The sequence below is a fragment of the Empidonax traillii genome, unplaced genomic scaffold (assembly GCF_003031625.1).
Source record: "Empidonax traillii isolate 1590-97213 ecotype Southwest subspecies unplaced genomic scaffold, ASM303162v1 scaffold189:size1549363, whole genome shotgun sequence".
In the NCBI taxonomy this organism is placed as follows: Eukaryota; Metazoa; Chordata; class Aves; order Passeriformes; family Tyrannidae; genus Empidonax; species Empidonax traillii.
In genome coordinates this window covers 1,167,402-1,194,180 of record NW_020955382.1, presented here as the reverse complement: position 1 = coordinate 1,194,180, position 26,779 = coordinate 1,167,402, and the positions used below count along the sequence as shown (strand labels likewise).

Here is a 26,779-nt window from a genome sequence, read left to right as displayed (position 1 = left end):
AATTCACACACATTCACCAGGAACACTGTGTGAAGTCACTCTACTTTGTCTCCCTTCTGTGTGTATGTTCCTGTCCTGCAAGTAACAATGCGAGTCAAGTGGTTCAACAAGAGGTTCAACATCACAGTGACCTGATTCAGGCTGAGCACATTATTTCTGTTTCCATATTGGACACCTCTAGTTCGACAAGGGAAAAAGAACAATGTCACATGCAGTAAATCTAAAAAAAAAAAACCTTTGCTAAAAAAAAAGCCCTAAGATCTCTTTGAAATGTATTTTGCCCTCAAAATAATACTAAGCTAGTGATACATATCTTCTAAATTCATTATGTGTATTATGCTGCTGAGCCTACTGAACAAAAGGCTCTTGTGTCAAATGCCAGAACAACATGTTAAATAGATGCTAAAAATCCCACACTAATTTTATTAGCATGATAAGGGAGGTAAACAGAGATCAAAACATTCATTTTGAGCAGTATGTTAAGATCAGAGTCTAATAATTATTACTTCCAAGTCCCAAGGGCAGGGAAAGGAACCAAAAAGGAGAAACCTACAGAAAAGCAAACAACTGAAATGTTTTACATGGGCATGTGGGAAGAAACTGTCCCTCTACATGTTCTGGAACAGTTTGTTGTATTGCCAAACCAGCTCTCAGCCATAACACTATTACCAGTACTCCACTTCTGCTGTGGTTGTCTGCCAAATGGAAAGCTCTAACAAGAACAGCCCAGTTTAACTAAACTACTCTCATTTGAGCTGTCAACTACAGTAGTCTAGGATTTCCCATCTGAAAATAACTGCAATACCAGTAAAGACCACCACAGTGACTTATGTCAACCGTGTTTTAAAAGTGGGCAAAGTTGTAAAGGTGGTTTAAAACCAATATAATTACCTTTCTTCTTCATTTGCATTTCTCTGGATCCAGGAGGTGCATTAATATCTCCTATCCCCTGAAAGTATACATACTTCTTCACAGTTATCAAATTGGGTGCAAACTTCCAAACATCCTCTCTATCATCAATGATGCAAACCATGGAATCCCCACATGGAAAGAGATCTCTAAGAGACAAAACAGTTAATAAAATTGATCTAGTTTTAGAAACATATATAGCAATGAAAGGGGTTTCTATTGATGTATAGTTTATTATGAGCATGTCTGCAGAACATGCTTATTCATTAATTTACAAAAATCCCAGAAATATTAAAATTACAGAATTCAAAATACAGTCTTCAAACAAATTAAAATTAATAAAAAAAAAGAAACACCTATTTTAAAATCTCTGTCCCAAAGGCTAGAAACATAAACCAACAAACCTCTGCCAGAACAAAACATTACAACCTTTCAGCCTAGTTTTCAGTTTTTGTTGACAAACAGCCTGAAGCCAACTATCACATGGCCAATACACTATTTATATATAAATAGGAAAAGTGACACAAGAAGAGCTTTTACAGAATAGGCTCATTCAATCCAAGACAAAGGCAGCAAAAGTACTAATATCACCTCTCACGCAGGAGGAGGAAGAGGATTACTTAAAGTGCACGAAAAAAAAATCAGAGCAAGAGAAGAAAAAAGCTCCTCATTTGCTACAGACAGATGCAGTGAGGCAATAATTTTGAGTATTTCATAAAGCTAGAAGAAACATATCTGGTTTTATACCCTGAAAAAGATGTGAATGCGAATTTAGATTAGAATATGAATTCAAGGCTGTAGATGACCTAATTTCGAGAAACGCCAGAGATGAGAACCTGCTTATGGCACATTTGAAAGCCAGAATACTAGATATCCAATTATGAATTAACCTCAAACTGAGAATTTTGGTTTAATTAAAAAAAAAACCCACAACATGCAAGTCATTATAAAGATCCCAAGACAAAGTGGAAATACGGTTGTTGCAAGAATAAAAAGCGCAGGTGAAAACATGATGCCATTGCTTCACACTTTCACTGTTCTGTCACCACAGAACCCATTAAGTAGATGAAATACTGCAATGCCTAATATCTCAGTTTTACTGAGATGGTGTTGATATTTCAGAGGCAGATAAAGGACTATAAACACGACAAGTACAGAGGGAGTAATTTTTATTTTATTTGGCACATTTTCTCTCTTTGTTGTCCTGTTCTGTGTAATGCTTAAGACCCATATACATACCTAAGATTCCCCGTTTTAGAAAATGGATCGATACATTCATCCCTTGACAATATCCGATGGGAAAAAAGCTTCTTTTCAGGGTCCAAAAATCCTTTTGGAAGAAGAAATTAAAAAGTTAACGTTCAAGATGTTTGTTTCCTTATTGATGTTCTATATAATTCAGCTCTTTTAGTCTGCACAACAGCAGTTTAACAGACAATTTTAAGGTAAGAGATTATATGGGAGAAAGTACAGTGGATCAAGTATTCGTAGCTAATTCAGTGGAGTTAATTTTAAAAATCCCATCTCCTTTTCTTTCAAGATGGCAGTAAAACTAAAAGGAACTGAATCTGTGACCGCCAAATTAATAAGGCTGAAAGAGATACAGCACAGGTGATAGGTACACGTGATTTTTGCAACTTACATTTACCTCTCTATAGCTGGTTCTTTAAAGCTAAATGCTCTCCTTAGCTCATTATTCCTAGGGACTGCAGAGAAGTCTCAAGAGTCGGCAATGTGCTGCAATACTTAAGCACAGTGGGCAAGTTAAGGGACAGTTCCAGCCGGAGCTCTTGCATTTGTAGGTTTTAAGTTGTACCTCTAACAACTACTCCAGAACATTTACATACAATGAGCGTATCCTGGGATTCTTAGAAATATTTAGGCCCAGTTGCAGTAGCTTTTCTGACTGCAATCTTAAAAAAAAAAAAAAAAAAAAAAAAAAAAAAAAAAAAAAAAAAAAAAAAAAAAAAAAAAAAGACAAACCAAAACCAAAACAGAAGCTGTGCTAGCTGATCTTGAAGCAAGGTAAAATGCCCTTTATTTAGGAAAGCGGTGACTTGGGTGTACAAACACACATGCACATGCTTCTGAACATAGTCTCCAATAATGAAGTTCACCATCATGACCAGATCAAAGCCATGTAACTGTTTAGAAAGAAACTGGCATTTTACAGGCTAATCTGTATTTTTCTTTTTACTGAATTTGTACTGAAGTTAGCATCAACTTCATTCTTATGAATAATACAAGGCAGTCAATACTTACTTGGGAACAATTTTTTTTAAGTTTTACTTTCTTTTATTTTAAATGGTGGCCATCTTATTGTCAGAAACAGAGTTCAAAATGACCACAGACTCTAAGGACTGACTTTAATTTTCTTTCAAGAAGCTCTGAGATTTTCACAGAAAACATGTTCAAGTCCTTTTAGCTGTCTAGCTCCCAGGAGTAAGTTAAGTTGGGAGTTCAAAAACAGAGGGTATAAATTAAAAAACAAAAAAATCAGTCATCACCTCTGAAAGTTGATCTTATATGTACTTAATATTAATGTGTAATTGGAATAACTTAAAACCCATAAAAGCAAGAAAATTCCGAGTTAAGGACAGAGGTTCAACCTTAACTCACCCGACTATGCTTAAGAATTGCTGCAAACTCGAAGAATCATCCCCTGTAGTGAGACCCTTGCAGTACCTAGGCATAATGAATTGAGAGAATTAGCTACAAAGATTTATTGCCATACACACAGATACTTCGACAAACTACATAAGCTGTCATACAAGTTGCTGTTCCTCCCAACAAAATTCTCTTCTACTTATCGTTTTAATACACTAAATTGGACAAGAGTACACTGATTACATGGTAAAACCGGAACGAGGCACTCAGTTGCAGTGCTGTATAGCTAAAACTGTAAGAAAAGGGAAGTTGAACTAAAAAAAGCCCAAATGCAGAAACCCTGGCTTGTCGGGGATTAGAGAAGAGGTAGCATAACAAAGGCAATGTTTGGTAAAGGTTTACCAATAAACTAAAAATACACTGAGGATACCCTCAAAGATCCATCTGCAAAGATAAAAGCCCACCTTAACAGTCTTTCAAAGCTACTTGAATAACAGAGAAAACACTGCTGGCCTTTTGAAAAAGTTACAGGTCAAACTGTTTGGTTTCTTTCAGATGTTCCCGAGTCAACTAAATCAACATTAACAAAAACACTGAATGTTTTCACATCTCAGGGGCAGATAAGATTTTACTCACCATATATCATTCGTTTTCAGCAACGGTATCTTAATATAATCTTTAAACCTTGGAAAAGGCTACACTGGCTATCACTCTCCTATTCAGCAATTCTACTCCATGCAAGAGCAAACAAGACAACGAGTGGGTAGAGCACATACTCTTATAGTTGAAACATTAACTTTTAATTGATATATGACAGCAGAAAGAACATAAATCTGACTAAAATATTTACATTAAAAATAACTAGATGCAGATATTTCCTCCAAGATAAAACTAAGCAGAGGCTACAATTGGCCAGAATAATTATGTAGTAGTGAAATACTACAGAAAGCTCTAGATAATAAAATCCAAACTCATCTTCATAAACAAACTTGCAAATGAGTCAAACTAATAAAGGGTTTAGGATAAATTATTTCAGCAGATGTAAATGGTGTTTACAATTATCAGCTAATCCCACGAGGCAGCTGAGATGAGAGAAAAAGACTGACAAGATGTCACCTGTTTGCAAAAGCCTTCTAGGCCATGAAAGGCACAGCCTATGTATTAGGATGTATATCCAGGACCTAAGCAAACAACCTGCTTATGAGAAGGATCCCCAATATTTTGTGACAAGTTCTTTCTTTATGTAACGTAGCACTAACAATAAGATATCAAACTGACAGGTCTCTGCGAGGAATCATTTAACCAATACTGCCATCAAGTGTTCCCTGCACGCATCAGCTACGTATTTCTCTTACTGCATCTTGGTTGCACAGGTGAGCAAGGGACCAAAGGCTGTATATCAACTGTTTCTCCACAGATTTCAACTGAAACTATTGCCATCAGTGCACAAGTAATTCACTTGCAGTTCAAATGCCTTTGATGAGGCTTAGACAGCTTCAGGCAAAAATCCAAAAGTCTGGGAACGTCAGGCAGCAGCAATGCCCTAACTGGCTCATTTGGTGGTCATTTCCTCTATGGAATAACGGAGCAGCTTGAGTCTGATGCCCACTGAGAGGCCTGACACAGTTCAAGTACCAGTCTGTCCTACCATGGGGACTGTAAAGTAACCCACGTTTTAGCTCAGAGATTAAAATGGGCAGAGGACCAAATCACACAAAGTGAAGACTGAGCACTCCTACATCATGCGTTATCTACCTTTGAAACTCATTCTTCTCCCTGGCTCTAAAGCCTATTTGCTATGCATCTGATTTTAGTTGGTATATATCTTCTGGCCTTAGGCCACATGCCAGATTTTGGTACACAAATAAGAGGTGAGGAAGATTGTCCACCCACTTCTAAATACCACCCAGGTGTTTAAACCTAGTGTGTGAGAAACCATCCCCCTTTTGCTACACAAGATAAAAACAGATTCTAAGAAGAACAGCTGGGTAGAGAAGTGTCAATGCATTAGCAGGGCACAGTGTATAATCCAACAGTGAGACTGACAAAGCTTTAGGAACATTCTTCAAATAATACAGTCAATAAAGACTGAGTAATGTAGAAATGTTCACTTGGATGGGCAGGACAGGACACAGCTCTCGAACTTTCTTTCAAGGAGAAAGAGTTGGAAGACCACAAATAGGCATCACATTCTGATTACAGAAATATTGTATGTTGTCATTCAAAAGTCTCATTTTTGTCATTACAAGCCTCTTCTCTGGTATTCCACATGCATAAGGAATTGTTTACTTATATTTTTTTTTTCTAAACTGTTTGAAAGTTAACTAGGATAGTTAGTTCTCTGACTATTTTGGAATCTTCCTCTCTTGCCAAGAAGTGGGATCACTAGGACAGTGTTGTTCAAAGCACTCCTGGCAATAACAAAAAAAAAAAACCTAGATGTGAAAGACAACTTAAAAAAAGCTAGGAGACATGGAACAACAGCATGGGACAGTTTGACATGCAGAATCAACCTAAAACATTGTTAATTATACTGTCTTAGACCAACAGACTTGATAAAGGAAGTCTGAGGAGATAATGCTATTCTACCAAGGAAGACTAAAATTGGTTTTTATCCCATCTTGACAATTTAAACATATGGCCACACTCCGGACATGGTTCTAACCCATACCCTTGCATAACCAGGGCAGGTTTCTTTTATACTTGGAAAAAAAATTCCAGTCAGTGACCCACACAATAGATTATTACTGCTATAATTCAAATGCAAGTTTTCAGTTACCAGGAGAAAATATTTCTAAGTTCTTGAGAAGAATATGTGAAAATACTGCTAGACTTGTGCTTTTCCTGAAGTAAGTGCATCTCAGCTCCAGGACATAAACAGAACTGCTGTAAATTGATTTACAGCAGAAATATTTCCTTTGGTGGATGGAAATAACATGCGAGAGGGTGGGTTCCCCACAGGAGAAAATAATCTCACATTGTTGATTTTTATGGAACAGTTACTTTAGATTTTTAAGACAAGTAATTTTGTAGATCATTTTTAGAGCCCATCGACATAATTTCTTAATTCAATAAGAAGGCACTAATTGTCAGGTCACAATCTGATTCTCTAACCATCAGGGAGGCAAACCATATCTGATGGGGGAAAAAAAAGATTATTTTTACTATTAAGGGCCATACAGGTCCTGTCTTGTATACAAGCTAAGAATTTTACTTACAGGACTATTTAGGAGATGGCTTTGCACAAGACAAAGAACAAAGACTTGAAAAGAACCACAGAAGGAAAATAATCATATGAGTATTGGGCTGAGGATGTAAATATTGTTAAATGTAAACATACTACTCACCTGCAATTGTATGTGCATACAGCCTGCTGCCAAAAGTAAAAACATGTAATTCATAGAGCTTGGCAATTTTCTCCAGGAACTCCTTACAATGAGGACGCAAACGTGTGTGCAACATTGGCTCACCTCGACCTAACTGGAAATGAAATATTCCCTAGAAGAAAAAGCATGTTGAATATTATCAAAATAGCAAGCAAAAATGCCAGCATTCCAGAAGTGCCCTCTTCCATCACTTCCACTACCTTTATTTGGTCTGACTAGACTAAAGCAACTTTTGGCCACAAGATTATGTGGATGAATAAAATCCAAAGCACATTTTTGCTCTGTGCCAGGCAGTCCAACAATAACGTTTTCAAATGCAGGAAGCTGTTCTGTTGAAAAGGTTATGATGCAGGTGGCTTTCAATCAAATCTTTACTTATGGCAAACTAATCTGAGAAATTTTTTAAGCTGCGCTTTTCAGAAAAGTTCAAGATCTCACTCTTCATGTATGTATATATATTGAGCTCAGAGAAAGACTTTGTTGGATGAAAAAATAGGATGTCAATGCAAACAAACCATCAGATAGTAAACCAGGAAGGAAGCTTGTAGATAAAGATCCCAAGTCAAAAATCTCAATATTTTAAAAAGTATTTTTCTTCAAACCGTGCATTTACACAGGTAAAGGCATAGTCTTTCAGGTAAACAAGGTTTTTTTTTTTTTATCCTTAAGTTGAAAGTTCATGGTTCCCTTTCCTCTTCATTGCAGTGTACACTGTTTTTTTGCTAGCAAGTGTAAACATGTGTTGAACCTACCGGACATGCAAGAATGGCAAGAGGAAAGAAAGAAGAACTAAGCAATCACAGTTTGCATGATACTGACATTTGAATTTGCATCCTCTGGTTCAAAGACATGGTAGACACATTTCAACATGCTTCTTATTTTAAAGTTTCCGAATTGCAAATGTTACAAGCTAATAAAACCTTCTCAGTTCAATGATAAGCATTTAATGAAGAAATTAAAAGCAGCACACAACCTCTCCCTGCCCACTCACTAAATCCCTAAAGAGGATAAAAACCTAGACATACTCATGGAATGGCAACCATAGCAACACACAAGATTGCTCAAAAAGGGACTTTGAACAGTAATTCACTATATCCACCTCAGACTTGGAGGGAAAATAGTCTCACTACCAAGTATTCAGCTTGTGAATTGCAGAGAAAGGAAAGCAGATTAGAAATAGCTACCTGAAATTTCTCTTTTAAAGTGATTAGAATGAAAAAGTGCAGGACAGCATGAATGGAAGAAAGAAAACTGTCAATTTCAATGGAAAGAGAAAGGAACATATTTCTGAAAACTTGTTTCTCATTTTCTGTTCTTCTTTAACTGCAATTTTACCTAATCAGAGAACGTTCTCTTAAAGAATCATTTAAATGTTAGAAACATTCCTATTGTTACACTGGCTTGAAAGTTAACACCAAATACCTTGTTGGACATTTGTTGGCAATGCTGTTCTGTAGTATGGATCAATGTCTGGTCCAAATCTACCATGAGCACCAGTTTTCTATTTCGATGTAGTCGCTGTTGATCTTCCCTTCCTAGCTGCTCAGCTTGCTGTAACAAAAATATTCACTGCTAAGGTTAACTTAAAACAAATAAAATTAGGTGTACTGCCTTTTGTGTCTTGTAAACTTGGGAAGTAGTTCTGGTACCAACTAACTGCATAAGAAATTATGCTTCAACGTAACTATAGCAATGGCAGCTTTGCCAGCAGTTTCTCTACAGAAAAAACCTCCACTCTCAAAATCTACTCTCAGATCTTCTTGACACTTTTAACTCTTAAAATTGATAAGCTCGGCACAACAACTTTCAAATTTAATAAATAAGTAACCACCAAATTAATTTAAGATGCAGTGCCTTTAGAGGAAATTACAGTAGCTTTGGGGTACACAAACAAAAAGTTCATTGATAGTCTGAGAATTTCGACTGCTACATTCAGTAATTTTGCATCAATTAGGTACAATCTGGCTGACAACACCAGAGCGAGTATAAAACTGAAGTTGCTATGACAGAACTGTAATTGTCAACTTCAGATTAAAGAATATATGCCTTCAGACATATTTAGTTAAGTTTATGCAGTCCTATGTGGGCAATATCAAATATCTTATACTCCAGTAAATCTGAGTGAAGTTTACTCCTCTTGTGCACATTTACAAACTTTCAAAGTACCACATTAAGCTGTGTTCACCTGACCCACTTCTGATAGCAAGCTGCAGCGTTACCCTCAAGACAGATAAACTTAAAAAGCAAAGTTAGGTTGGAGCATTACAAAGCAGCAGGAGTCAAGTGTGAACTGCCCTTTGAAAGTCTCTACCATGGGGACACTTCAGTTGCTTATATCTTCACAGTTCCTCTCACTGGTGTTACTTCTAAGAGTTACCAGGGAAAAAAAAGGCAAGCAGCAACATAATGCAAAAAAACAAACCACAAAACAACAAACAAACAAAATCAAGCTGGTAAGGAAGACAAACAATGTTTATCTTCAATATAAACATGCTTTCCCCCCCCCAAAAGGAAATTTGCAAAATAATGAAATAATTTTAACATATAGGCAAATTGCAAACAAACAAGCTTCACTATATCTAGTGGGAGCCATTATAATGTGAAGCGTAAAGCTAGGTTTTAAAGACACTGCAAGCTTTGAACACATTTCAGCTAGTGGAGCTTTCCACTAACTGCTCATTCTTAGAGACAAAAACATTTCACTAGTAAGTTTTCAGGCTGTCACAGAAGTGTCATCTTTTCAGTACACAGCTCAAAAAAAAAAAAAAATTACAAAACCTGAAAACAATCAATCTACATGAAGTTAATACACAAAAACCCCGGGCTACTGATGTTCAAACCCAAATTTGTCTTCAAAGGAAAGCCAAACTTTCTGTGTGAAGCATATGTAACATTCAAGAAACTATTACAATTAAGTTTCTCAACTGCGGAGCTACTGTGAAAGGTGTGAATAAAGAAAGCATGATGGTACTTACCTCAGAGCTAACTTTCAGTTCTGGGACACTGTGAACCATTGACACAGTGGCTGTGGATAATGGCACATTCTGCTTTCCGTTCCTGCTTCGTATCCTAATCACACAGGAAAAGAGAAGCATCAAAAGAGAGTAACAGTTTAGTGAAAAGTTGAACATGCTAAAATCCGTAGTATCAAATTAATCCCCCCCCCCAAAAACTGACTTAGGAGAGCTATTTTGACTAATACACTTCCAAATTCTTGTTAATGAAAAGTTCCTAGACAAAATGCATAGAGATCAAAGCAGCTCACTTGAACAAAACCTGCAAAAAGTCATTATAGGAAGTTATACTTCCATATGGTTATTTCATGACAAAGGACACTATGATGAAACACACATCTATGTATTTACTGGTACTAGATAGCAAGCTCTAAATTAAGTACAACCATCAAATTATTCAAATTTAAAACTATTCCTTTCCTTTTTCTACAATCACTCTGCATGCAATTGTCTACTTTTTTTCCAAGTCAGACTATGAAATAGATTTAAGCTAAGGATAGGCAAAGTTACTTTGTACACACAGCAGAGCGACTTACAGGTGACTGTTGCTTCAAGAAAAACATCCAAAAAACCCCCATACACGCTCTTCCCAATGGCACAAACAGAATGAGGAACTATATGTATGTGTGTATTTATTTTATATGTATGTTATACACACACAGCCTTACTCATATATGTATCCATAGGATATACAGATAAATACTAATACATACAGAACAGGTATGACCCTTGTGTGTATATGTGAGCATGTGAGAGTACTCACAGAAATCCAAAATCCCTTGAAAACTGACCAAGTAATCTTACAGATCATCAGTATCACCAGCTTCCAGCTTACACAGATCACTTTACTGAAATACCTAATTTATGATTCACAAGCATTTAAAATACTACTGTTCAAATGTAGTCCTATGTGACACATGCACACCTTTTAATCCTCCCAAGTCCCAGTCCTACCAAGACCAAGATTTGGTATCCTATCCACAACCAGAGTTAAACTTAATCCAGATTTCACTTCATGATAAGCAAGCTGCTGTTAACAACTGTTACTGAGGTGTGTTGAGGCAGACACAACCACAGACAGATAGGCTTTTACTGTACTGTAGTGTTTGGCAGCACTGATGCCCTAGAAGGAAAGATATTTCATTTGGTCCAAAGTTTACATTTTAGCATCTTACAGCCCTTGCTTCAGAGTTCGGAACAACTCATATATAATCCTGAGTGGCTTTTTAAACAAGCCTTTAAAAACAACTAACTGTTATCAACCATTAGCTGAATCAGCATTAGGAATTGTTTAACAGAGAGGATGCAACTGGTTGTACGCTTTTCTTTAAGCAAGAAAAGCATCAATGCTTTGAATTGCCTTCTGATGTAGGTTCAGCAGACCTAACACATCATTTCAGGTGTATAAACCACAGACATAAAGACATAGTAAGGAGTATTATGTGAGAAAAATTCATTCACTGAATACATTGAATTCAGCTGGATTTTTAATGAAATTATGGCAGTATAGCAATATTTAGATGTGACTGTATTCAAATCTCAAATCAAGTATTCATTCAGGGCAGACAAAGCCCCATTCACAATTATCCTAACTTTGTTAGATTTGCCAAATAATACTTGTTTACAAAATATTAGCATTCAGCTTCTTATTAAAAGTTATATCCAATCATTGACTGGGTAGGTATTGCATAACTTTCTCAATATTCAGTCCACTTGCACTAATTTATGGGATAATGTTCATAACATAAATCTTAATAATGAGCATGAATTAAGATGAAACCAAAGTATTTCCTGCCTAACAAAATGAGCATGTGACATTAGTTCATAAATCCAGGCAACTACACAGCCCATTCTGGAAAACAGCTGTTGAATTAGTAATTTGATATGCATAAGAAATATTCTCTTTACCAATTGTGTTAGCAATGAGACAGAGCAAAGGAGAAATACAATTATCATTTGAATTTGCTTTCTTTTTTGGCTGAAGGTCTAAATTCCTTTAGTTCCATGGCAGAATATTTCACAAAAAAATTGAAAAAAATTCTGAAGCCTTAAATTGAAAGCACTGGAGACAAGTTAGCTCCCATTCAGACACAGTACAAATGAAGCAAGGTCATATTAACAGGACTTTTGTTACCTCAGAGCTATTTACACCTGCACAGGTGTAAATAAATTCTCAAGTTTATAAAGTCACTGTTGACACACCGCACAACTCTCAGCCTCAGTGATGAGTACGTGGAAAGCAAAGTAGGATACACTGTGATGAGAATGTAGGTCTGTATGCATGCTCTCTAAATCTTCTACCTAAGGTACCTACACCACCTCCAAAGAAAGAGAGCATGCTCAGGTATTAAGTCCTAAATTTGTAATGTGATGTGTAACTCAAGTACCCTTATGGCATCTTATTCACTCATATTCCTAGTTATAAATCTCTGTAATGGCTAAATTGAAATGTAGTTCCAAATAATATATCTGTGACTACAGTATCATACATATAAGGACTAAGAGGGCACACATTTGAAAATTTCAGAGTGACAAAAAAAGTGCCTTGTGTAAATAGCAAAAATAAATCAAAACACTTGGCAAAACTGGCCTAGATCTTGCCTTTTCATGTGTTGCTTTTATTCACAAGGAACACAGATTCCTGTCTAGAAGCACCAATTTTTCAGTAAAGAAATATGATTACACTATCAACCATGTGATCAAAAATTAATACATTCAAACCCCTCGAATTTAAGCAACAATTTAATGAGCTAATCTCAATAGATACAATTTTTTAAAGGAAATGTGAAAGAGTACTCTATGCTGAAATTTAACTTTAGAGTAAACTCCCTCTCAGACTTCTTTATAGGAGTACTACTTCTGTTAGGAAGTATAAATACTCTTCTCTCCGCCCCCCCCTACTACCTACCACTTCACAGTTAATATTACAGGTATGATTCACAATTACCAAGACCCAGAAGAAAGAATCAAAGAAGACCTTATAGCAGCCTTCCAGTACCTGAAGGCCCTACAAGAGACCTGGAGAGGGACTATTTACATGGGTACTTGACAGGAACAAGGGGGAATGGCTTTAAACTGAAGGAGAGCAGGTTTAGATGAGATATAAGTAAGGAAATGTTGTCTGTGAGGGTGGTGAGGCACTGGAACAGGCTGCCCAGAGAAGCTGTAGATACCCCATCCCTGGAGGAGTTTAAGGCCAGGTGGGATGGGGCTCTGAGCTGTCCCTGCTCATGGCAGGGGTGTTGGAAATAGATGATCTCTAAGGTCCCTTCCACCCAAACCATTCTACAATTTTACTAGATGAGAGAAGGAAGAGCTTGGACTCCTAATCAGAAGCAAGGAAAAGTTGAAAAAAAGAGGTGACAATACTTACTGAGTTAAGTCCTGACCACATTCTGCACACAAGCCTTTCATAACAACAGGATGGCTGCACCCTTCCAGTCTCACCAAGACAGTCCTGAAAAAGATGTATTCAAATTATTCATTGTCACAACTTTAGAAGTCACTGAAACATATATTAATGACAGTTTCTAACCTTGGTTTAGCAAAGAAGTTCAGTAAAAACAAGCATTGTTTGTCCAGAAACAGTTTATATTCAATTAGGTACAACTTCCCATTGATATACCACTGAACTACACAGTAATGAAAACCAAATGTGGAAACCTCAAAATCATGGGAGGGTTCAGGTTCTCTTCTCTAAAATCACTGAGTCTAATGAACCTAACACTGCTGAGTCCATAACTAAACCACGTCCCTAAGCACCACATCTGCATGTCTCTTATGCCTCCAGGGATGGTGACTCAACCACTTCATGGTTCCAGTGCTTGACAACCCTTTCTGTCAAGAAATTTTTCCTCATATCCTGTCTAAACCTCCCCTGGCGCAACCTGAGGTAAATTCCTCTTGTCCTATCCCTTGTTACTTAGAAGAAGCAAGCCACCCTCACTAGCCTACCACCTCCCTTCGGATAGCTGCAGAGAACAATAAGGTCCCCCGAGCCTCCTTTTCTCCAGCCTAAATAACCCCAACTCCCTCGGCTGCTCCTCAGACTTGTGCTCCAGATCCTTCTCCAGCTTTGTTACCCTTCTCTGGACAAGCTCCAGCACTCTATGTCTTTCTTGTACTGAGGGGTCCAAAATTTAACCCAGGATTTGAGGTGTAGCCTCACCAGTGCCGAGCACAGGGGCAGGTGAGTTCTACACTGACTTCATCTTAGCTTATTATTTTCTTGTGTCATGGCAGAAGCATACATTGCTTCAGTCTTCTCACAAAAATATTTTTATTTTTGATCCTTAAGCCTTGCATTGCCACATTTTAAAAGAGACATAAAACAGAATATATTATTCTTTCTTCCAAACAATAGCTAAACCAAACCAGAAATTAGAGCTGAAAATCCAAAGTTTAAAATTCACTTTTCCAAACTTTTTAGAAGACAAAGTCTGCTTTTCAGTTGAGCAGTCCAATTAAAATGCTCCTTGTTTAGTTATCAAAATTCCAGGTCTTAAAAATATCATCATTTATTTTTTCTCAAACACTTGAACATTCATTATAAGATATTTTTATTTTCTTCAATACAGTTGGAGGAACCGATCTTTCAGACTTATTTTTAAAAATTCTAATAAGCGGATATAATTCAGCTACTACAAAAGTTCACCAGCTCTGATCATGAGCTGCAGCATGTCCCTAATATTTTTAGAAAAATTAAAAGTCAAGTTTAAAAAAAGCTAAAAACCATCCCCCAAAACCCTCCAACAAAATCCAGGCCCTTTCATAAACTGGTTGTAGTGGGTTTTTTGTGGCTTCAAACCTGTACTGCAATAAGCAGATTGCACCGAAAAGAAAACTGTTTTCCATGCTTAAATGTCTCAATCGTATCTGACTACCAACTGTTTGGCAATTCCAAACAGAAATCCACTCTCTGGAAGACACCTCCAACTGCTTATTTGCAGTGTGTCACTTGTTCCTCAATGACCAAAAGACTGATGACTCTACTAACAAAACTGCAGTTCATGCCTGCACTGAGGATTTTTTTTTTCCTCTTTGAGAGCAAAAATGAGATTCAGGTCAGGTTTATTTCACGAGAAGTCTTCACAAGCCATCATACTATCAGTATTGCCATTTACAAAAGTGAAGACCTATGCCCTTCTCAGTGGCAGGCATTATCTGCTTGGAAATTACACCTCCTCTTCCTGTGGGAGCAGTTTAGATCTTTTTTAAACATGGCACAGAGTTTACAGAAAACAAATAATAATTGCTCAGTCTCGATTTTTTACAAGAACTGCACAAGTAAATGTATTTTGTGGCCCTTCACTGTTGACAATTCATTGTTTGATTACTTATTTCTCCTCTCATCCCCCTACATTTGCATTACTTCATTTTACTGTTTTCCCCGCTCCCTTTGACAATATGTTTGTCTTGTTGTCTTTTAACCTTGATTCACTGCTAAGCTCCTTTTTAGGCTACCAACTCACACTAATGACCATGTCAGAACTGCTCATCTTCCATCTGTGTTCAGCATATGAATCTGAAACTACAGACACCTAAAAAGCCAAAAAAACCCCTCCCATGATATGAGCTACAGAAACATGTATATGAGATTACAGTGACTGAGCATTTACCTCAAATTAATTGGTTTTCAAGACACACTATCTCTAGGCATTCTCTACTTTGCATCCAAGGTAACCTCACAATCCAAGTATATAACAGGAGGAGCTGGCATACTCCTGGGCTCAGGCATGACTCAGATTAGGACACGCAAGAGCAGAGATTCTTAAAAGAAGGCTAGAGTTCTAAGTTATTAATTGATACTCTTCCTAAACAATACCTCTATACTTCGTCTCATACCAAACATCACCACTAAATATCAGTTTTGCCTCTCAACGTCTAAATATGACCAGAACACCTGCCACATTTAAATGTGGCGGAGATAAAAGGTACATGATACCAAGCCCTGTGTCATACTGTTCTCTGTGCTAATGTTTAACCCAAAGGCCAGAGGAAGAACTCCAGAGCACCAATGAACTTCTGAGCAGCATGTAATCAAGTGTTCAAGTACAATTGTCAGGATCTTAGGCAAACTTCTGCCAGGGAGAAAGCTCAACACTCCTTAGTGTGGCAGAAAGCAAGGCTGGACTCCATGAAGGCTTAAGCATAAATTTTAGCACACATGCTTTAATGCCTAAAAAGCAACAAACACAGAACTCCAGTAGGATGACTTGTGAATTTCAGACCTCAAAGCTCTCCTTTTACTGGTAAAGTGAGGGATTTTCAAAATATAATGGCCAAGATCCGAGACAATTATCAGACAAGAGCAAGCAGAATCAAAGCCATTTTTAAATGGTTGCATATACCAGACACAGGTGCAGGTTTCTGCTTGTTCTCTTCTCTTCTCTGGGTCATAAGTAAAACCCACTTAAAAGAATAGAGTCTTTCCCTCCGCCATTTCTGCAAACAGGAAACAGATTCCCCGCTAGCGCTGCACTTCAAATCTGAAGAATTCCTATCCGTTCTACTGCTGCCAGCACTAAAAAACATCTTCATCTTCTTCCCTAAACTTGTTCAGTACCCACTTGGTGATAAGCAGAGCTCATCCCCTACTTCAACAAAAACATTCCAAGGAAAACTGACGCAAATGATGCAAAATCTTTTTCCAGTTTTACAAACGGTCACAACTGTGCAGGTAAGCTGGGGGAAGCAACTGGGTAAGAACCATTGGGTTGTGACAGGCACGTGTTTTTGGGGGTGGTTGTGGAGGTGGTACATCACTGATACCCAGCCTGATAGCCAAAGGACTGCAATAGGACCACACACTGCCCACATGGTTTCTTCGGTTTAAGTAACAAAATAGAGTGTGATTTAAATGAAACTTGAACTAGTAAATAAGGAGACTCACTAGGGGATCTTATTCGCATTCCTTCCAGATGTGCTTTCAAACAACAGACACTAGGTGTGCCATTACAGGAAAATTTTACTTTTTTTTTGTCCACAGTCTCATGAATAGGGACAGGCATTTATTAACAGCCTCAGGATGGAGATGATCAGAAGCCCGTCACTGTTCTCCCAATACTTCCACACTCAGTCCGTTTCTAAACCAAGTCTTGTAACAATATCAGTTTTAAATCAGCACCACGGGAAAGAAAAAAAAAACAGAAAGCTCTCATGATATCCAATATGAGCATTTTGCTTTTATTAACAGAGGAAGTCAATGCCCTTCCTGATTTTAGGGCATGGTCATTGGTGTTGACTCCAAATGAAGAGCTTTGTATGAAGCGTAACCACGGCTCTGGTTCCTGGTAAGTTAATTATGTTGGGAAACCCAGCACAGAGTTCTGGTATCTATGGTACTCTCCAGTTGTAGCAACCAGTTTACCTGATCACTGAAGTGAACACACTGCAAACAAAAAGCAACCCCCTAGAGGTTTTGTTACTTTTAAATCTTTTTGTTTGTTTGTTTTGGTGGGGTTTTCTTCCAGCATGATCTAACACTTCCAGCAATGAAGAACCACAGCAGTAAGTGCAGGACTTAAAGGAGAACAGGAGCAAGAACTTCTTGAGATTGCCTACCATGGAAGACAGCAGCTACATGCCTCAGGAGGGGCTGGTCAGCTGCAGCACAGGAGTACAGCGGCCACGAGACAGCTTTACTGCAGACACCTGCAAAGAGCTGTACATTCAGGGAACCCAGGATAACACAGTAAGAGGGAGGTTATCTCTTACTCAGAACTAGTCTGTCTTGACTGTCCTTTAGCCACTTCCTATCTCACAAGCTTGGCTTCACTACCAGAGGCAACTACTCCAATAACATGCTGCCAAAGAAAGGCAAACTTTTTTTCCTCCCTGCTCTCAAGTTTCAGAGGAAAGCCCATCCCCTTCTTTAGCACTTCGTACCTTGGAAGATAAACAACTCAACAGGCCTACCCAAATTTTCTGCTGGGTTTAGAGTCAAAGCAGCAGATAAAAGCAGTCCAGCAATGGTGACTGATCAATGCTGCAAATGTCTTATAAACAGGGCTAAGACTGAGGAAAGACACACACTGTTTCAACAACTCACACTTTTTCCTCACAGTAACCAGGTTTCTTTGTTAGTATTTATTTTTCCTACCTATTCGAGACTAGCTTGAACATCTCCAAGTCATGGAGACATAAGTTTTACCTAAAGTTTGTTTCAAGGAACCATGCACTGGCATAGAAAATGTAGTGCAACAACACAGTGCAAAAGTTACAAGGTGATGCTACTGCTCTGCATTCACTTGCACCTCGTGTCAGCAGACAGGAGACTGCTGGGTTTCCTCAGATCAGTTTGGGATAAGGACAGACATCAAATAACACACGAGACACATAGCCCAGGTTGTCACTGTGATCACTTAAAGCTGCTGTCCTCAGTCTGATGCCTCGTACCCTTGCAATTAGCACTAGAAAATGCAGAACTATACTAATGCAGCAAAATGAAACTGCTGGTGTGCAAGTGAACAAAAGTCCCTGCCCATGTCCTGCAGCATGCTCAAGGGGGTGTTAACAGCAAACTGCCAAGGGGCAGAAATACCAAGTGAACACATCTTCAGATCAATGATTATTAATACCAACCCTTATCGAATGAACCAAGTGATCTAGGACAAACAACCTTTTAGCTGTCAGATGAAGTTAGATTCATCTTAAAGCCTGCTTCTACAGTTTAATTTACTCAAATTTCTGAAACACTGACATTTTTATTAGCTTACACGAACAATATTTTTGTGGTGTGTGGCTGCAGCATTTAGAACCACTACTAAGAGCCCTTGAGACCAAAGTACATGAAACCACAGCCTCTGTAACACACAGAACTCCAGTTTTATAGCAAGGATTTTTCAAAGCCTTAATCACCTTGCTACACCATGTAAGAGTATTTAACCACTGGATTTATAGTTATTTAACCCTCATTAATATCTGTAAGGAAGCAGAGAGTTCCTTGAATAATTGATTAAAAATACCAAAGATCACAGGGACACATGGCACTTGTTCATACAGCCTCTTTGAGATGTTGGTAGAAACACAGCAGTTCGCTGTAGAAGCCACTTGACTTACACTCAAGGACAAGCAGAGAAGGCTGTATTTCAAATATGCATGAGCCCTGAAAGACTCACCCAAACAAGCCAGCCCTTTGGATAAACATAATAAAAAAACCCCAACACAAGCACCCATGCCTTATCCTAGAATGATGTAGACATGAGGGTAAAGATCACCACAGAGAAACTGCTGTGAGCAGTAGCTCACAGAAAATTAACACTTCAACGCATCATCTCAGTTCTCCAAAGCTAAGGTGGAAATCATGGGTTTTGAGCTTTTTTCCCCCCCCCACTCTGTTAAACACAAACTCTTCACAATTATAAGTTAAAGTGTTGTGAAATTTTTTCTTCTACTTTACAGGCAAGATACCTATTCAAACTTAGACTTAGGTCACGAATGCCAAGAGAAACTTAGGTCCAGAGTTTCTGGATTTTATTTATAATCCAAAAACATCTTAAGCTTGAAGTAAGTCTATTTCCATTTGCAAATCTGCAAGGCTTTCAGTATTTCCATTTATTTCTAGAGAAGAGTTTGCGCTACAAGCAAGGAGGTAACCTTCAGTTTCCCCCATGTTTCAAAAAGCTACTGTCAAAAGTCAACAATAAAAAGGTACAAAAAGGCAAATGGGTTTGTAGTGCTCATTACATAAAATCTAGTAAATCTTTCAAATATGATTTACAATTTTTTTTAAAAAAATTTATTTAGAACATTTTAAACCAGAAGTATTACTATTTGGGAGAATCTTAAAAAGGTGAGGATAAGAATACAGTTTTCTATACTTTTACATAAAACTCCCTGAAAACAATGAAGTTCATACAGAATAAATAAATGATGCAAGCTCTTAATTCTATAGGAATTGTTTCTTTAGTATTAAGCAGTACTTCTTAAAATAACAGCTGAAAATAGGCTGTCATATCTCAATAATTCACTAAAGCAATAAACAGTCTGCAGTCTGCTCCCCCTCTTATTATTGTCAACTATTGACATTACTCCTTTATGCATTTGCATTTCTGTCACCACCTCCCTCTGACTGCAGTGTCTGTAGTCAGACAGCAGTTTCCAAGTACTTGCCACAAAACTCTGCTTTAGAGTTGAGGAACATCCATCTGACAGCAGGATAAAATCTAAATCCAAATCTACACATAGCACATACATACATATGGGATGCAATAACTGGCATTTATTCAAAAAGTTGAAGAGTGGTAGCTGTATAATCTTGTAATTAAGAGCACAATAATCAACCTAAACCTGCAGTTTTCTCAAACCACACTTTAACTATTACAACAGTTACTAGAGAATGTTACTCAGAGATGAACTGCTGCAAGTCCAGGTGACAGTCTAGCACACTAATCCCACCTGTAACACCTTCCTCCCCCAGGTATACATCTCTCCTTCAGGTAAAGGCACATAATTTCCCCTTATCTCAGACCAACTTACTACTGCCTTCCTCCTACCCCGAGTGAATCACCTGTAATTACCTAAACAAATCTGTTTTGCCTCCTGCACCTGTAGGCCCACATCTAGAGAAACAGCCACACAGGAAGAGCAAAACAGCATGGGCACCAAAGCAGAGAAAGCTGACTGAGAAAGAAACCGCTTCACACACACAGCTGGTAGCAAAGCTATGAACGTGGGTTTTACTTCTCTCTGTGCCTAAGAAATCTGTAAGGACCCTGTGATCTCTCCCCTCTGCCTTAGAAAGCTCCATCTATTAACAGAGAACATTGTATCTTCTCCAACCATTTCATCAGATGCCCCACTAAAAATCAAACACTTAAAAAAATTACAGTCCTTCATCTATTACTTCCAAACAACAAATAAAACAGAAAGAGACTTACTGCAAGATGCAGAATCCTCAAGTCTCGACAGTTTCCTCCCCACCTTTCCCTTTTTGGATATTGTGGCAAGCTTTTATCTCAACACTACATTCTGCATGTTTTCCTCAGGGGACTTGCTGTTAAACCAAATGAATCCACTTACACAGGAAAATTTAACAGCTCTTAACACCTTTAAAAGCAATTATGAGCAAGACTATAATAAGTTACACAGCAAGCGTTCAAACCAAGGAAGCAGCAGCTCCACATTTGGCAACAGACACGTGACATCAACAGCATCATGTGAGCCCAGAAGCCAAACACACACTCTGAAAGCGGAGCACAAGATTTTTTAGAAGGCTGCTCAGCTTATAAAGGGTAAGTACAAGAAACAGCTGTAAAATTAATGAAGTTCCCTTCTTGTCAAGCAATGGCTTCCCTGGCTAGAATCACCTGCCACCCCTCCTTCCTGTGAATGGGAATTCATAGTTCACTCCACTAAGCTTGGACTGAGATCCTTTGCCTGTCACACCAGTGGAACAGTGCAAAATCTTAGATGTGATTTTTAAACTAACAAGCAAACAATGCAAGAAGTTCTACTTTAAATGTCTAAATCACTGCCTTAATCTCCAGTTTTTCCTCAAAACACTTGTAGAAAAGCAATTTTAGTATTGTTTTGGTTTTGCTTTACTAGTGTAAAAATGGCATCGTGATATCCCAATTCTTTCCTTAAAAAAAGGGCATATTCAAAAATTGATGTGTTTGTAAGAAGTAATATACATGGTATACTATCACCTTTCACACAATAATGTACAAAATAAAAAATGTCCTTCTGGATCAAAATGTTTCTGATGAATGATACATTTTGCATAAATCACCCAGCACCAGCCCCGTTAGGCTAAACCTAAATAGTTTCAGTCCCATCACATGACTAAAGAAAAACTCCCTTCCCATCGCACTGGAAAACACAAACCCTTTGCTCTTAGTTTGAACCAATATTACTACAGACTATCATACAAAACGCCATATTGGACATGTACAACCTCAATAATGTTATTTCCCGGTGCCAACATGTCATTTATTCCCCTAATGACTCTACTGGCATTTACACAACCACTTTGATCTGACCTATATACAGGCTACTGCTGAAAGGATAAATTACCCTCCCTTTCCCAACACCACACTTGTGTTGCAGGAACTGATTGCCATGGATGATTTCACAGGAGGTCAGGTGGGAAGGATGGAAAGAAAAAAAGGATGACAGACCCAGATATCTTTAGCTATATGATTTCCAACACCCTACTTAAAGCAAGCTGATGGCACACAGAAGTTTGAGCATCCCTTCCAGTCAACTCTTGTATTAGCTCGAAGCAACCAGGAAACCATGGTCTAAGGAAGCCACACCAAGAAACAGTGCAGGCACCAAGGCTGCTACAACCACACTACTGGTAACTTCCAAGCTTGATGCCTGTTTCCAACCAAACCTGACCAAGCAGCTTATTCTCTTAGATAAGTAAGTTCCTACAAGTTTTATGAAAACATGGTCTTGTAAAGAAAAGTAACTTTGCCCTCTACTGTTCAGTGGATTGAGCTATAGTGTGAGCTCCAAATTTGTTGGGTGCCAGAGAACTAGAACAGGAGAAAGAGAAAGTAACGAAAGACAACCCCCCCCCAATTTAGAGCTTGCATTTTTTTCAATATCCAATTCAATTAAACACCAGAGAGAAGTATTAAAAAGTAGGCTTTCTTACTATCACAGTATATAATGGGAAGGAAAGGGGAAAAATATCAAAAACAGAGACACTAAACAGGTCAGAAAGATGAATACCAAAACTCACTAAATAATAATGGGATCACTCTAAGCATACAGAGGAATTAAGCAAGAGGTAGAGGGAGCTGGGATTGTTAAGTATTATTCAACAGTCCTAAGTGTTTGGCAACAAGGTTTTTTCAAGACTCTTATAAGCTCATTAAATATTTATCAAGATATTATGAAAACGTTTGTGTTTAACTGAAACAAGTTGTTTTTCCTGTAGTTTGTTACAAGTGTCATCACTTCAAAATAAAGTGCAATTCATTAGCATTTTATTCCCCTTAGAAGACTGTAAGATGCAAGGTACTGGGGTCTGGGGTTAAGTGTCCTCTTCTTGGGTGGTAAGCTAAGCCCTGAGGGTGCGATATTAGGCAACCAAAGGAAGATACATTTTCTTAAGATTTATAATCAAGTTTCTGCCACAAAAAAATACTGAGCAAGACCATAAAAATATACAGTTTTAGAGGACAAATCCCCCCCTTTTTCCTGTTATCTTCTCCAAAAGGAGAAAATACAAGTTTTGCTTCACTACAATCCAGATAGGTTTCAACAAGATTTCTATTACAACACTAATATGCTTTGTAGAAGAATGCAAGTTTTCATTATTAAAGCTATATGATAAGACACAAAGATATCCAGGTAAAATGTACAGGTAATAAATATTCTGTAATACTCTGCTAACGTGAACCAAACTAGAGACTTGCGATAATCTTATCCCACCAGCAGGGCCCCAAAAGCAAACTACCATTTTGTATTAGAAAAGCTTATATCAATATTCACCAAAAACATTAACGGTGGCCCAACACAGAATCCTGACACACCTGTAGCAGCTCCAGAATGATTAACACTGATGGGCAACTGGCACTAATAATACACAGAGCAGTGCAGCATTTTTGACATTCGTTGCTCCTGCCACTCATAGAAATTACGCTTCATTAGCCTCAAAGGCCTTCAGTTACCTGCTTACTGTCATCCCTGCTATCTGTCCTAACAGGTCGAACATGTTCCTCTCTCAAGTCGCAGTTTAACATGTGATGCAAGCCTACCTCTGCTAAAAGAAGCAAAAGCCACCTCCTGCCTGCCTTGGGCAGGCATCCTCTCCATCCTCTCCTCTGTGGACAGTTTCCATCCCTGACAATGCTAAAAAGCGGGTAACCAAACGACGGTAAAATTAAGCGCTACATATGTGCAAAATCACTTTCACAGAGCAAAAGATTTCATCTCATGCCTGATACAAAATAAAAATAAGCAAAAGTTGGAAATGCGTCTTCTTAAAAGGAAGATGCCGTTATTTTCAGAAATAATGACGACCAAATTGACACAGAAGAAACCTCAGACCACTCACACTGTGGACCCTCAAATAAGGAGATTTGATGAACTTACGCTTTCACTTTCTGATGGAAAGGAAAAACACATGAAATAGAAACAGGGTTTCCTACAGTATTTCAGGTTTGGACAAATATTTGCAGATATTTTTGGGTTATAGAGAATGTGGAGTTAAACTGACAGAGTTCACTTTTCTGAAGGCAGCACAGCACCAACCATCCTGAATAGTCTGGATTAAAAAACCTGGTATTTTCTGGAGACAGCTACGTTACGTACTTAAATCACACCTGTATTTTAAGGATGTACATGAACACATATTGAAAAACTGCTGACAAGTAATGAAATATTATTTCCATTCCACAAAACGGGAAGCCACAGGCAAGAGATTAAATGCTCTCCAAAAATAAACAAACCATAAAACAAAACAGTTGTCAGTGACCAAAGAAATGCAGTTAAGTCTTCAGTTGCTGACCAGTTCTACTACCCTTAGGTCACGCTTATTCTATCTCTTCACATGAACTTTACTTTTGCACTCACACGGTAAATGCTACTACAGCATGCAACAGAGAACGTACACTGAAAAGTTGGAATTCGACATGTAATGCCTAGCAACATTCAATATCGAATCCTAACTTTTAGTGGTGTACAATAAAAATGTTTTAGAAGCCAAGAACAACAGTAATAAAGAACACAATTTATTTTCTAATTGTCTCAAAGCAAGGACTTGCTAATTACAATCAAATGACTCAAGACTAGCCAAATCCAATAAGACCACTGTATAAAAATTGGTGCATTCAAGTCCTTAAGTTTCAATTGAGAAAAGCTAAACCTAAAATGCAGCTACATCAGACCCTATCTACTTTAAGCTGATTGTATTTACCATTCAGAATCTTTTTATATTTTGTTTTTCCTCCCAAATGCTTAGCTAATACAACAAGAAGACAAAATAAAGTTATCTTCCCTTCTACACAGCACTATCAAGATGAATTTCACCACGCACATGGTGTTTTGAAATTTGAGTTTGTATTCTTCAGATGATTTTTAGTCTGACATAGTACCTTTGTTCTAAATCAGGTTATTAAAGATGGTCCAAATTGCACCAAATGCAATAGCAGAACACTCATGTGGCACAAAAGGAAAGCCACAGTCTTACCTCAGAAAGAGAGATCTCTGTAGCAAAAAAAAGCACAGCTTGTATCTCATCTGTAGCACATTATATTATTGACTGATACAAAAATGAATCAGACTGTTTATTTCCTAACCTTGGAGGATACCCCCAATCACAGGTGTTCTGTTAGTGATTTTCAATAAACTTTAGGCCTGGCTGTACCCACCCAAAAATCAAGAGAACTGCAATCCAAAAAAAATAACTTGCTGTCATAAAAAGAGGAAGTGGAGTGTTTCACTAGTTTCCTGCTGAGGAAAAAAAAAAAATCTGCTTTAAGTACAGGGTACTATCGATTAGGCAATTAAGAATTTAAAAGTCAAACAACATCCAGTCTTATCAATACCAACTCACTGCTAAACTGTGGAAAAAAAGTCTCATTTAATCCCTTGCCCTTCTGAGAGTTCAAATTACAGCATCTCGTTTATATTTGTGAAGCCTTACACATTAAAACATCTATAGTTTTAAACGCATTTAGGCTGCTGGTATTAAATGTATGGTACTTAATAATTTTAAAATGTCTCGCCACACCAGTATTAAAACTCCTGCTATCGAGTAATACATTTGCTATCCAACTTTTGCACCAGCCTAAGAGTGAACTGCCAAATAAAATAAAAATAAATAAATAAATAAATAAATAAAAAAATAAATAAAAAGTGTTTTAGGAGAAAAGGCAACAGGCAGAAACTGATGCACAGGAAGTTCCACCCGAATACGAGAAAGAATTTCTTTGCTGTGCGGGTGAGCGAGCACTGGAACAGGTTGCCCAGAGAGGGTGTGGGGTCTCCCTCTCTGGAGATACTCAAGAACCGTCTGGACGCAATCCTGTGCCGTGCGCTCCGGGGTGACCCTGCTGGAGCGGGGAGGTTGGACCAGATGACCCTCTGTGGTGCCTTCCAACCCGACCCGCTGTGTGATTTCCCCCGGCCCAGGCGGAGAGATGCGCAGCTCCCCGCGGCAGGGCCCACAGCGAAGCGCTCCGCTCCGAACCGCGGGACTGCCGCACGATCCCTCCCACCTCCCCGGCCGCTTCCTCCTCCTCCTCCTCCTCCTCGCACGGCCGCCTCCCCGCGCAGAGCTCCTCAGCAAGGACCTTTGTGAGCGGGGCCCGACCCGGCCCCCTCCGCAGAGGCGCGAACGCGGCGAGCGCCGCCCCAGCCCCAGCCCCAGCCCCGCACTCACTCACCCTGGCGCGATGACCTGCCCGGGCCGCGCACAGAGCTCCCGCACCACGCCGGGCCGCTCCGCCCGCAGCCTGCGCTCGGCGCCGCCGCGCTGCGCCCGCCCGGGGGTCCCGCTGCCGGCGGCGGGCGGCGGCGGCGGCGGGGCGGGCGGCGGCAGCGGCGCGCACAGCGCCAGCACCGACCCGATCTGCACCGCCGCTCCCACCGACACCTTCCACTCCAGCAGCCGCAGCGGCCGCGGGCCCGGAGCGCGGATCTCCGCCACCGCCGCAGGGCCCTCCGCGCCGGGCCCGCCGCCGCGCTCCTCCCGCTCCTCCATGGCCCCGGGCGGGTCGGGGGTGCCGGCGCTGGCTCCGCTCCGCTCCGCTCCGGTCCGGTCCGAGCGCTGCCGCCGCCGGGGGTTCGGCGCGCCCCGCGAATCTCCGGTGGCGCCGAGAGCGGCGGGGTCACGGCCGCTCCGCGCAGGCGCGGCGCCGCGCGCCCGGCCGCTCTTAAAGGCACAGGCGCAGCCGGGGCGGC

The 26,779-nt window shown here is 39.2% G+C and overlaps 1 protein-coding gene across 1 annotated transcript in view; it reads right to left on the bottom strand.

Moving 5' to 3' along the window:
- The window catches only part of CTDP1 (CTD phosphatase subunit 1), a 94,754-nt gene extending 68,192 nt beyond the window's left edge, over positions 1-26,562 (bottom strand). The window contains exons 1-7 of the mRNA XM_027886527.1: positions 26,263-26,562; positions 13,290-13,373; positions 9,878-9,971; positions 8,325-8,453; positions 6,864-7,014; positions 2,149-2,239; positions 892-1,058 (exon numbers count right to left, since the gene is read on the bottom strand). Coding sequence (XP_027742328.1) covers positions 892-1,058; positions 2,149-2,239; positions 6,864-7,014; positions 8,325-8,453; positions 9,878-9,971; positions 13,290-13,330 — 673 coding nt within the window. The 5' untranslated portion in view covers positions 13,331-13,373; positions 26,263-26,562. The remainder of the gene's footprint in view (positions 1-891; positions 1,059-2,148; positions 2,240-6,863; positions 7,015-8,324; positions 8,454-9,877; positions 9,972-13,289; positions 13,374-26,262) is intronic.
- Between the last annotated feature and the right edge of the window lie 217 nt (positions 26,563-26,779).